The 12,589-nt window shown below is 35.5% G+C and overlaps 1 protein-coding gene across 3 annotated transcripts in view; it reads left to right on the top strand.

The window, feature by feature from the left end:
* LOC126971109 (myotubularin-related protein 9) overlaps positions 1 to 12,589 on the top strand; it is a 339,153-nt gene that overhangs the window by 3,740 nt on the left and 322,824 nt on the right. For 2 of the 3 annotated variants that reach the window (XR_007730818.1, XM_050817263.1), the window contains exons 3-8: positions 283 to 481; positions 3,703 to 3,859; positions 6,021 to 6,134; positions 8,034 to 8,155; positions 10,032 to 10,138; positions 11,600 to 11,820. Coding sequence is in view for 2 of the 3 variants with exons in the window: in XM_050817263.1 (XP_050673220.1) it covers positions 283 to 481; positions 3,703 to 3,859; positions 6,021 to 6,134; positions 8,034 to 8,155; positions 10,032 to 10,138; positions 11,600 to 11,820 (920 nt within the window). In the remaining variant the exon portion in view is untranslated. Of the gene's footprint in view, positions 1 to 282; positions 482 to 3,702; positions 3,860 to 6,020; positions 6,670 to 8,033; positions 8,156 to 10,031; positions 10,139 to 11,599; positions 11,821 to 12,589 lie in introns of those variants that run through there. The other variant, XM_050817264.1, reaches the window with a different exon arrangement.

Raw genomic sequence — 12,589 nt, 5'->3', positions numbered from 1 at the left:
ATTGAAATTCAAAAAAGTTTTCATTAGCAATGTTTCTAATTGGCCTTAACATTTTCAGTGTTACCCATGTACTTTTTTTTTTTTTTTATGGAATAGGAGGACAAACGAGCGTACGGGTCACCTGGTGTTAAGTGATCACCGCCGCCCACACTCTCCTGCAACACCAGAGGAATCACAAGAGCGTTGCCGGCCTTTAAGGAAGGTGTACGCGCTTTTCTTGAAGGTACCCATGTCGTATCGTACTTGCAGGATTAATGAATATTTGATTTTTATAAATTTCAGTGTTGAAGGGGAATTCACAAAAGTGCTAGCAACAGAGGAATGGCGGATATCACGTGTTAATCAAAATTATACCATCTGCCCAAGCTATGCTAAGGGTGTTGTAGTGCCAAAAACAATAGATGATGAAACCCTGTCAGCAGCTGCGAGCTTCAGACAAGGTGGCAGATTTCCCGTGCTGTCTTATAGGCATAATAATGGAGTGAGTGTTGTTATTAACTGGATTTAATATTGTACTTAACACATGAGATAAAACAATAATACATGTCCCATAAAAGTAGGTTTTTGTTGTGACAATAAGGGACTAGACGAGCAGGCTGTTCAACTGATGGTAATTGATATGACCTTCCCATTACAATGCAATGCCGCTCAGGATTATTGAAAAACCCAAAAATTCTGAGGGGCACTATAGTTGCGCTCGTCACCTTGAGACATAACATGTTAAGTCTCATTTGTAGTAATTTCACTAGCTATGGCGCCCTTCAGACCAAAACTTAATAATGCTAACACATTACTGCTTCACGGCAGAAAAAGGGGCGGTTGTAGTGCCCACAATATAGGCGGCATCCTGTGTCTCCCACAAGTGTTTTACCGGTCTTAGGTGGGTCTAGCTCATAACAGAACGGATTGATCTACCGTTTTAATATATAACATTAAGTAGTAAGTTTATATTGTGTTCCTCCTTTAAACTTTTAATGTAAGAGTCAGGTTTAAATATCTCAAAATCGACAAACAGCTTCTTTTAAATATAATGTACTACTTGGCTAAGTCGAGTTAGCAAGTCTTTTGTGGGGCGATGTACATGCTGTTACAACAGGATCCCAGAAATGTTCAATACAAAAATATTACGTTATTCAAAAGAATTGTGATGATACCACAGATTGGGAATGGAGCGACCGCCCTCAGGCTATTAAATAATAAGTTCAATTGTACAATGTTACTTTGTAAGTGTTACTTTAATTGTAAAACATATTTTTGATGAAGAAAAAGAGCCCGCTGAGTTTGTTGCGCCCATTCTTCTCAGGCCTGAGGTATTAATTTTGGAATGGGTGGTAGATTTTTTGACTTTCAATAAGTGATTTCACATCCTATTTTGAATAAAAATATTTGAATTTGAATATGGGCATCAAATGATATTTGTAGTAAGTAGTTTGTAAATGTCGAAATAGTCAATTTTTAAGAATATTGTGTCGAATAGTGAAAGGGAACATAATAATTACAATATAATAACAGGTAGGTAGAGATCAGTAGAGTAGTGCAATTATATATAAATAAAGTATAAATATATGTAAATTTAGTATAAAACGAATAATTTGTACATTCATCTGTATTATACTTGTTCACTAATAGTATAAAACATGCTTGTTAGATATAATAAAATTTAAACATCTCAATATATAGTTATATAGATAGTACTAAAAAATGTCTTATTCCAAGGTTACTTACTCTATTCACAATATGTCTTCTCTCTTCTTACGAACAAGTCTCCTCTCCTCTTATCAGATGCCCATGGCTTGACTACACTCACTTACACTATTTTTCATGCTGTAAAAGTATTATTGTATTTAATATATAAATTACGTGACACGTTGTTTGTCTGCGATGGACTCCTAAACTAATGAACGGATTTTAATGGGGATTACTTCATGGAGTGCAATTTGGTCCAACTTGAGAGATAGGATAGTTTCTATTTCGATTTGGGACCCATAAATTTTTTTATTTTTAATATTCGTTTTGTATGAACATATTTTCTATGAGATAATTTTGTGATGCACGGTTTGACAGTTCCGTTGTGAAACAATTTAATTATAAGAACAGGGAGCATTTTCTACGAAATAATAATTACTGTTTTGAAATATTATTGGCAAATTCCTTTAAAACAGTATTTTTTTTTATTATCTGCAGAACAACGTCTGTCGGGTCAGCTAGTTGTATTATATAATATATTGAAAGACAAAAAACCAACACCCACTCCAAAACGAATGCCTCAGACCTGAGAAGAATGGGCGCAACAAACTCAGCGGTCTTTTTTTTTTCATCAAAAAAATATGTTTACAAGTAATATGGTACAATTATACTTATTATTTAATAGCCTGGTCGCTCTATTCCCAATCTGTGATATCATTAAGAAAGTCATATATGCTATAGTAACCTTTACCACACATACGTTTTTTAACAATTCTTTTGAATAACGAAATACTTTTGTTTTGAACATTTTCTGGGATCTTATTGTAAAAGCATATACATCACCCCACAAAAGACTTACTAACTCGACTTAGCTGATTAGTAGGCATTTATGTCTGTTTCTGGTGTTAATATAATATAATTATGTTTATGACAGTTTCTAGCAAATTCACTTATTTGCCTATGAACATATATTATCATTATCAAGAATATATTGAGAAGCATCAGTCAAAATGTTAATTTCTTTGAATTTTGCTCTCAATGATTCTTTAGGACCTAGGTTATAAATGGCGCGAATATCCCTCTTCTGCAGCACAAATATTGTATTAATATCGGCAGCGTTGCCCCATACCAATATACCATAGGACGTAATACTATATATATAAAGTATACAAGTCGCGCCGTATCTATGTCAGTTAAATGTCGAATCTTTCAATATGGGGGCCCCATTGTAATTTGGAATCTAGAGTAATGCCATGAAATATAGCAGACACCACCGGTTTTATCACCTCTTCGTTTAACAAAAAACTTGCATCTACATTTTTGACATAATATGATACGGTAAATTTTATTTATTTCGTTTTCTTGCTATTTAACAATAGGTTATTAGGGCTAAACTAGTAATTAAATGCTACTTTTATATAATAATATGAAATCATAAGCTTATAATTGAAAATTATAAACTATATAAAACACTTTAAAACGCGTGTGATTTTAACGTATTCAGGGGACTGCGGTTTAAATGACCCATTTCAAACAAGTTCAATTTCACATTTAATAAATGTTTTTTTTTTAATATGTATTCGCGCTAATAAAGAAATTACTATATAAATTACTAGTTTACACAGCAAACGTTGTATTACCTATATTAAAATCGCGATACAAAAGTAAATACAAAAAAATTAAAATTTGAAGTTGTATGTATTTTTTAATGCTGACTCATAATCAAACAAATTTAAAAAAAATGACAAAAAAAATGGCGTGGACCACCCTTAACATTTAGGGGGATGAAAAATAAATGTTGTCCGATTCTCAGACCTACCCAATATGCACTCAAAATTTCATGAGAATTCGTCGAGCCGTTTCGAAGGAGTTTAACTACAAAGACATGAGAATTATATTAGATATATTTACGCAAAATATTTGATTTAATTGTTTCTGTAAGTTATGTGATCAAACACAACTAATACAAAAATAATTATCAATGTGCAATAATATAGCAATTAAATAAAATTCCAGGCAGTTTTGATCCGGGCTGGCCAACCACTTTATGGGCCAAAACACAGAAGATGTCGACCCGACGAGGCTATTCTTAATTGTATAGTTAATGTGGGCATGAAGGGCATCATATATGATCTCAGGAGTACAAATTCAATATCACAGCAACAAAGTAAAGGTATATATTTAACACTTATTTGAATAATCTGCCAGATTGGTTATATTAATCCTAAAAATTGAATTTGTAACCAAACTTCGTCGTACCGTCGGATTCCGTCCGAGCGCTCTTAACCACAAAGCCAACTCACTCTTTCTTCTTCTTATGCAATTAACATTTCATCCGTTTTTTTTTCTTATAATATGCATAGCGACAAAAAAAGATTAGCTGGCGTGCAGTGCGGCCGTTTGTGACTTATTCCAACGTTCGTTTTACTGAGTTATCCGCTTGGTCACTTGCTAGTCGCTAAGCAAGCCGCAAGCCGCCTGTCAATAATTATAAAATTTATTATAACAAACCACACACGCACAAATATCATAATAATAATAAAAGCCTTTATTAACAATCTATAAATAAGTGCAGTTACATTTCTTATCTTAAATCTACTATTTTAATTTGATTATCTATCACCGGTTTCTAGATTGTTTTGCTTTTCAGCATAGGCCTCCCCAAGTTTTCTCCACAAAGATCTATCTCTTGCTGTCCTCATCCAAGTCGGACCTGCCACCTTTAGAATATCATCTTCCCATCTTCGATGCTGTCTTCCTTTATTTTTGGTATTATATCTTGGACACCATACTGTGACTTCTTTAGTCCGTATTTCTCAGTCTTACATCGTATCATGTGTCCAGCCCATTTCCATTTCAGTTGTTGGATATGATATTTTATATCAATGACATTGGTTCGTTTTCTTACTGTAGCTAGCCTAATTTTATCTTTAAGTTTTATGTTAAGTATACTTCGTTCCATTCTGTGTTGGCAGGTTTCCAGCGCTTTGATATTTTTGTTTGTGCAACTCCAAGTCTGGCACGCGTAGGTCATACTGGGTAGAACACAAGTATTAAATATTTTCTTTTTGCCTTCTATTGGTATGTGCGGGTTATTCATGACATCTTTTAGGGCCCAATATCTCTTCCATCCTATACTTATTCTATTGTTCATTTCTTTTGTAGTGAGGTCTGTAGGAGATTTTTTTGAATTTTTGAAGAGAATTTGGCCAAGGTATGTATATTCCTCTACATATTCCAATTCATTGGCGTTATTAGGTTTAATAGGAACTTTAGTGTAATTAGTCATAACCTTTGTTTTCTCTGTATTCATTGATAGTCCAACCTGCTCACTTTCATGTACTAGTTGTTCTATCATGTTTTGTAGGGTTTTTGCTTCTTCGCTTATTAGTATTAAATCTTAGGTGGTTTAGTAATTTCCCATTAATATTTATCCCGTGTTTATACCAATCGAGCTGCCGAAATACGTTTTCTAGGGTTGCCGAGAAGAGTTTGGGTGATAGAGGGTCACCCTGTCGGACTCCTCTTCTAATGGGGAAGTAATCTCCTACCTTCTCTGTCCGTACTTTAGCTTTCATATTCCCATATATGTTCCTTATTATACGTATGTCATGTCTTATTATAAATATTGTAAATCCGTTATTAGATGTAAGTCCTACAAAATAGTATTATTATAACCTAATTTAAGTTCTGTGGATTTTGTGATGTTTTAAATAAATAAATAAATAAAAGGGACCTGCCTTGAATAAGAGGCTCATAATAAATGGTAACTTGTCTACAAAGATGTCTGACTGCTATTGTCATACCAATCCCACACAGCCTTTTGCTTCCTTTACCTTATGATGGATTTTTTTGGAAGTGACTTCTCTATATAATTTTAAGTTGTACCAAAATTTATGGACGATGTGGGACTCTATCCGCGCCTCTGACCTGACCCAACCGTCCGAGTGACGCATTGATCGTAAATCTCGGTATGTCTTTTTCAACTCTCACTATTACTGTATATTTTATCCCAGCAGTGAGGGATTTAACTTAAGAATAACAAACTGTTTAGTGTAAGTAAGTAAGTGAGTTCTCTTTCTATATGGACGTTTCAATATCCTCTTGGTTTCGGTCATATTACTACCCAGCTTTACATTATGAAAAAAAAAAATTGTTTAAGGATAATTAAAAGATAGTATATTATATAAGTACCTAATTTTCATCAAGAATAAATAAACGAATATACATTTGTATACAAGATATATGCGACATATGTAAAAAGTAAGTGTATGCTATAAATTAAAAACATTTATGTTGTAATATGAGTAATTATTATAAATTACACATTTCAGGCGGAGGGACAGAAAGTGCGGCAAACTATTCACAATGGAGGATATACAACAGATCTATGGATGATGTTGATAATCAGCAACAGTTGTTAGAAAGCTTCTCCAAATTAATAGAAGGTATGAGACCGGTGTCACGCCTGATAAGCGAAGCGAATGTGAAGCGAAACTGAAATGGTTTTTTGTTTTATATCGCACTTAAAGATTCTGAATCTGTGAGATAAATAAAATATAAACAACAATTATTCTGTTTAACATAGTGCGTGTGGCAGGTTAATGATCGGAAAATTACCGTTCCAGAATATTGTTTTTATTATCTAAAGTAACACTGCGGACTCTTATCAATATGATCGTTCAATTTACTATAGTTTAATTATCATTTATTACATTCGTTACAATGTTGTTGACATATTCATAATTATTTTTTTATCAACAGAACATCAGATATTATTAAAGAATAACTTTTACATTTCATTTGGTTTTAATGTATATTTTAAAAATGGGAGGTCTCTAACAAGGGTGGTCCTCACTCTTTCTATGCGGTCTGATGTAACTGGCACAAAAATTATTTTAAGTTTAATTAAATTGGGTTTTAAAGATTCAAACTGAATTATCTAAACCACTGTGGATGGATCCGAATCTAATCTCCTAATTATGTATTTACTAGTAGCCTCTCACATTTGTAAAAATATTATCAATACAATGTGTGGCACAAAAATTATTTAAGTTACTTATAAAAGCATTTGTAAATACTAAGGGCTCGCAGAGACTCGCGATATGCAAGGAACCGTACGCCAAAACTTCTTCATCCTCAATCTAATATATAAAATTCTCGTGTCACGGTGTGCGGGACCGAACTCCTCCGAAACGGCTTAACCGATTCTCTTGAAATTTTGAGTGCATATTGGGTAGGTCTGAGAATCGAACAACATCTATTTTTCATCTCCCTAAATGTTAAGGGTGGTCCACACGATTTTTTTTTTTTTTCATTTTTTTTAAATTTTTTTGATTATGAGTCAGCATTAAAAAATACATACAACTTCAAATTTTCACCCATCTACAATCAACAGTTACTTTTGTATCGCGATTTTAATATCGCCAATACAACGTTTGCTGGGTCAGCTATAATATATATAAATTACGTGACACGTTGTTTGTCCGCGATCGCTTCCTAAACTAATGAAAGGATTTTAATGGGGATTACTTCATGGAGTGCAGTTTAGTCCTACGTGAGAGATAGGATAGTTTTTATTTCGATTTGAGACCCATAACAATTTTTATTTTCAATATTTGTTTTGAATGGACATATTTTCTATGAGAGAATTTATTGACGCACGATTTGACAGTTCTGCTGTGAAACAATTACATTACAGTTAACAACAGGGAGCAATGACGTTCTATACATAATATATAAAGTCATTGACAGGGAGCATATTTTACAAAATAATTCTTGGTGTTATGAAATACTAGCTGACCCGACAGAAGTTGTTCTGTTCATAATAAAAAAAACTCTTGCGGATGGAATTTTGGAAACCCCGTTCTTAGCTGACCTCTACTCAGAAAAGAATACTCCTACCAAATTTCAAGTCTTTAGCTCTATTGGTTCCAGAGATATCGTGATGAGTGACTATACACGTGGAAATCTCTTATATATACAGACTATTGTATCGTACTATCGTTATATCGTACTACAAATACATAAAAAAACAGTATTTTTTTATTATGCACAGAATAACGTCTGTCGGGTCAGCTAGTATACTTATAATAATATAATAACCTTTTGCCTTTAAAACAATTTTTATCTTGAATGTATTGTCCGGCAATTCTGTTATGGTGGTGGGGAGTTTATTATATAATCTAACAATTTCCCAAAATTACTTATTATCCTTAGTGGTTCCAAAACTGGTTATGGAAATTTCATTTTACCTTATCTTATAAGGTAGGCAGAAGCCACAGTTCTCTTCCATCCTAATTCATAAGCGTCTCTATTCACTCGTACTCGACTTGTATTGTGTTCAGCGTGCGTGGACCGTGACATATCATGTGACAAGTGGATGTCGCGACTGGAGTCCTGTGGCTGGCCCGAGTCAGTCCGCAACTCCTTGCACACAGCCTGCATCGTCGCTCAACATATACATCAGGTATGTTTTGCAACTTATATTCGACTGCCTATTTACTTTATAATAACATCTAAAGCTGCACTAACAGGTCCCTACCATAATTTATTAAGCAGGGAGAGCACCGCGAACAGTGTAGGTGAGTGTTGAACATCGTTAGAGGGACCACTATGATACCTACCTATACTTATAGAACTACAAGTTTTAGGGCTATTTTTCATCGGGACACCATGGCGGCGCAACCAGTCGCGCCACTGAGGTATCCGTAAGCTACCAAACTAGACACCATACAGACACAAGAGTCACGGCTCCACACTGAGACGGTATCAAAATGTACCTCAAAGACATAGACACTACTGCTGTATGTAAGTAAGAAAATAAAGTTCAAAACAAAAAAGAAACAATGGTGGGGTCATCGTTATTTAGTCTTAGCATTTCATTTTATATCTATATCGAAATGATCTGATGAGGAATTATCAAGTGAGTAACTCTATAGAGCTGTATTTATTTTATAGGCAGCAGCGACTGGTTGCGCCGCCATGGTGTCCCGGTGAAATACAGCCCTTAGGTACTGTAGGTAATTAAGCATTATTGAACCAAACAATGGCCCAATAAGTGATCAATGAATAACCTCAACACTGCTCAAAATAGAAAATTCGCAATATTCTAAAAGTATTTTATTAAAATTTCAACTTCTGTAACTTTAGTTTAGTTTTGACTAGAATCCGTAATGTTTATATGTTCTACGTTGTGTTTCGATGTACAGAATATATATTTTTAATTGTTTAAAGATAATTTTTATATCCCGTCAATCTGAAATTTACAGGAACTTGCCTAGGTATGAAGACACACTTGTCGTAATAATTCGTAGTTCTTACAAGCACACTGATGCATTGGAGATCATAGTTCGCATGCGGAGTATGTTTCGATAGCACTTAACATAAATGAGGCCACGAGTTTATATGTTATACTATTTTTAATTTATTGCTTTTGATCTAGTATTTGGCTAAGCGTATGCTGAGACGTAAACGACGCAGGTCCACGCAGCACAGGCCAGATTTTATAATATATTATGTTGGTACTAAGAGCTACGTACGCTGCGGCGTAGACACGTGACTGCTCTGCGTCTCCACAAAACAACTTCTAGTGTTAGTCACTGGCGATCCGTGCATGGTTTTTACTGCTAATGTAACTTTGTACACATGATTATTCCAGCTAAATCCTTATTTTTTTGCAATGATAGATCATTTAATTGAATAGTAATATGTTACAAGTGAAGATTAATAGTAGAATAAGTGCGTTGCAAACCTTGTTTGTATTATACTAATTAATTATCCAGACTTTCTAAAATAGACATTATAATAGTTATAATGGGTAGCCAACCGCCTCAGCTTGCCAAGCCTGCCCCTTGTGTATTAAAATATTGTTTGTCCCATACTGTAAATGCATACCTCGCTGACCTCATCCTGATTCTATGAAGTCTTTTTACTCGTCTAATATATATACTAGACAACGTAGAATTGTCTTGGTGCGTCTCAGCATACGCTCGTGGCCTATGTCTGCCTCGCCTTCCCTGCCTTGCTAAATCTGTACTGTGGTGTGGTGTCCTACATCAACTGCGTCGCAACATACACTTAACATTATGCCCGTCGCCAATCTTGTAGTTCGCTCTGCAGTAGTCACACGCACCTGCGGCTCCTCCGAGACTCTACTTTTTATTATAGTGCAAGTATTTGCAGCAAGGTCGCGAACTAGAAGATTGACGATGTGTACATATTTGAATTTGAACAAAATTTTGCGTTTGTTTGTACTGTACTAGATGTACAAATAAGCGTGCAATGGGCGAATCTAACTAACGAACGAACTAATATTTATAACATACATATTAATATATTTTCAGAAAGGTGAGCCGGTGCTACTACACGGAACTAGAGGAGAGGACGCTACATTACTAGTCTGCTCTTTGGTCCAAATAATACTAAATCCTGACTGTAGGACAATAAGAGGGTGAGATATTATATTTACTTATGACTTTTGTTGTATGAGACGCAGTTGTTAACTTAGAGTTACAACAAGTACAAGTGTGTAATGAATCTCTCTTGACTTATACCTGCTACCCCTCTTCAGCCTGAAGGACTCTTGTGTCGTCCACCAGGGCTGCCTCAAAATAATGCTTAAAACTTCAAGTTAACGGTATCCTCCTCTGGGTATCAGCATGCAACTCCAACATTACAATAATATAGAGAGTCCAAAATAACATTCATAGAAATCGACCGAACGCCCCATGGTTCCTAAAAAACAATGAACTTCATGAAGAACTTAAATATAAAGCAGTAAAGGAAGAAATCAAACAATACTCTTTAAATCACAAAGAAAGCCTAGCAATTTATCCAAACCCATTGGTAGTGGAGTTACTCACTATAAACCTTCCAAAGAGACTCAAGTAAAGTAGCACTATCGAATTGGACTTGAAGTAAAGCGAAGAAAAGTTGATAGACCACTATTTCCAGGAAATCTAAATATCCAACACATCTGCTCATAGTTTGGGGACTAAATGCTGATATTTAAAAAAACTTATTTGCTGTTAAACTTATTTGCCGACTTAACCATACAATACTATGGCGTGCTATGTAAGTGCCATACCCGCAAAACCCCAGTGTTGGTTGACCAATGAACTGCCTCATGGGTTTTTTATTGATAAAATTTCCTATTATTATTCTAATCACAATATAACCTTTGGTTAGTAAGCCATTTGTTTTTAATTAACTACGTAGACCTTAACTGGTAATGTGTTCATTCACACGTTTCTTATAGTCTGTATTAAGAGGACTAGATATAATATATCTATGTTCTTGACATGCAGGAGATGAATATAATAAAAATTGTCTAACTAAAAATAACTTTTAATATAAAGAATATTTTTTCTTGACACATTCGTTTTTTTATAGAATATGAGGGTAGGACAACCGAGAGTACGGGTAATCTGATCGTTACTGGTCAGGGTCGCAGCTACTCTCTTGCAATACCTAGAGTGTTGCAAAAGCCTGTTTCAAAGGTCACCTGCATACCTCTTTTTAAGACACCCATGTCTTGTCGTTCTGGAAATACTGGGCAGCCTTTTGTAATTCTGTAGTTTGTTATTGTCATTAATTTTCTTTGAAGATATATATAATGGTGAGGCCCTCGTCACACAATGTTTTGCGTCTGGATAGCCGGTTTTAATTGGGAGAGTTGAAGTATACCGGTCCTGCTGTCCCAATTTGGTTGTGACGTCAGATGTTTCATTTCAACGAGTAGTGTGCAAGCACTGTTTGTTCATGTTTGAAGGGCGTCATAAATTACTAACTGCCGTAATTGCTAAATTACTGAAGTACTGAGGCTTAACTTCTTAAGTCTCAGCGCTGCGTTGTACCGGTCTTGCCGGGTTGTTTGAGTGAACATGAGGGATGGACGAGTGCCCGTGTCCAGGTTCCAGGCGCTGGTGGAGCGCGAGTGGCTCCAGGCCGGCCACCCGTTCCTGTCTCGCCTGCGGAGCGGCCCGCTGGCTCCGCCGCAGCCCCGCGCCGCTCCTACATTCCCGCTGTTCCTGGACTGCGTGCGCCAGTTCCTGGAGCAGTTCACATGCAGCTTCGAGTATCGGCAGTCCTTCCTCATCACACTCTACGAGCACGCCTACGCGAGCCAATTCGGTAATATTATTTTTATTTTTTAAGAATACCACTCCATTATTCGTCTCTTCATCTGCATCTTATCTGAGTCCAGCAGTGTGTAAGTTGTCCAATAAGACCACCGCATCCACATTGGCTTATAATTTGTCTACAGTAAGGCCAACAAAACGAGATAATATACAGAAAGTCTCGGGGCTTCAACATTTTTATTTGAATATATTATATACAAATTTTAGACCCCTATTCTACCCGCTGTCGTCTGTATTATACAAAGATGATTCGTCGTGTATGTGTATCAGGACTAACAACATTTTCTCGAAGATGTCAATTATTTCTGACTTCAGAGAAAAAAAAATAAAGAGTATAATATAGATATTAAAGATTTTTTTATATTATATGAGTATAGCTGGTATTTACCAAAACGTCAGCATATGACAAAACTGTATTTTAGATATTTTCATTCTTGAAAAAAATTATTATACTTTATTTTATAGCATGGTTGCACTCCATATCCTTACCTCATTAAATCTAACTCAAGATTGATCGATCCGAATCGCGTGACCTCATGCAACCTAAGCATGCGAACATGATACCTGCCGGCGATGACCGGGGTAGTACAAATGATTCATATGTGTATTTGGTTTTAGCAACTTTGTGAAGTAACGAATGTTTGAATGTGTACTTAATAAATTCCAATGATCAAACATGAGCATTCGTGAATGTCACTTCCCACAAGATTTGTCCTCGATCAATTCGACACGTGTTTTGCCTAGACAAGGCATCCTCAGGA

The sequence above is a fragment of the Leptidea sinapis genome, chromosome 23 (genome assembly GCF_905404315.1).
Source record: "Leptidea sinapis chromosome 23, ilLepSina1.1, whole genome shotgun sequence".
NCBI classification, from domain to species: domain Eukaryota; kingdom Metazoa; phylum Arthropoda; class Insecta; order Lepidoptera; family Pieridae; genus Leptidea; species Leptidea sinapis.
The sequence above is the reverse complement of the archived record's forward strand: the minus strand, read 5'-3'. Positions and strand labels throughout refer to the sequence as shown.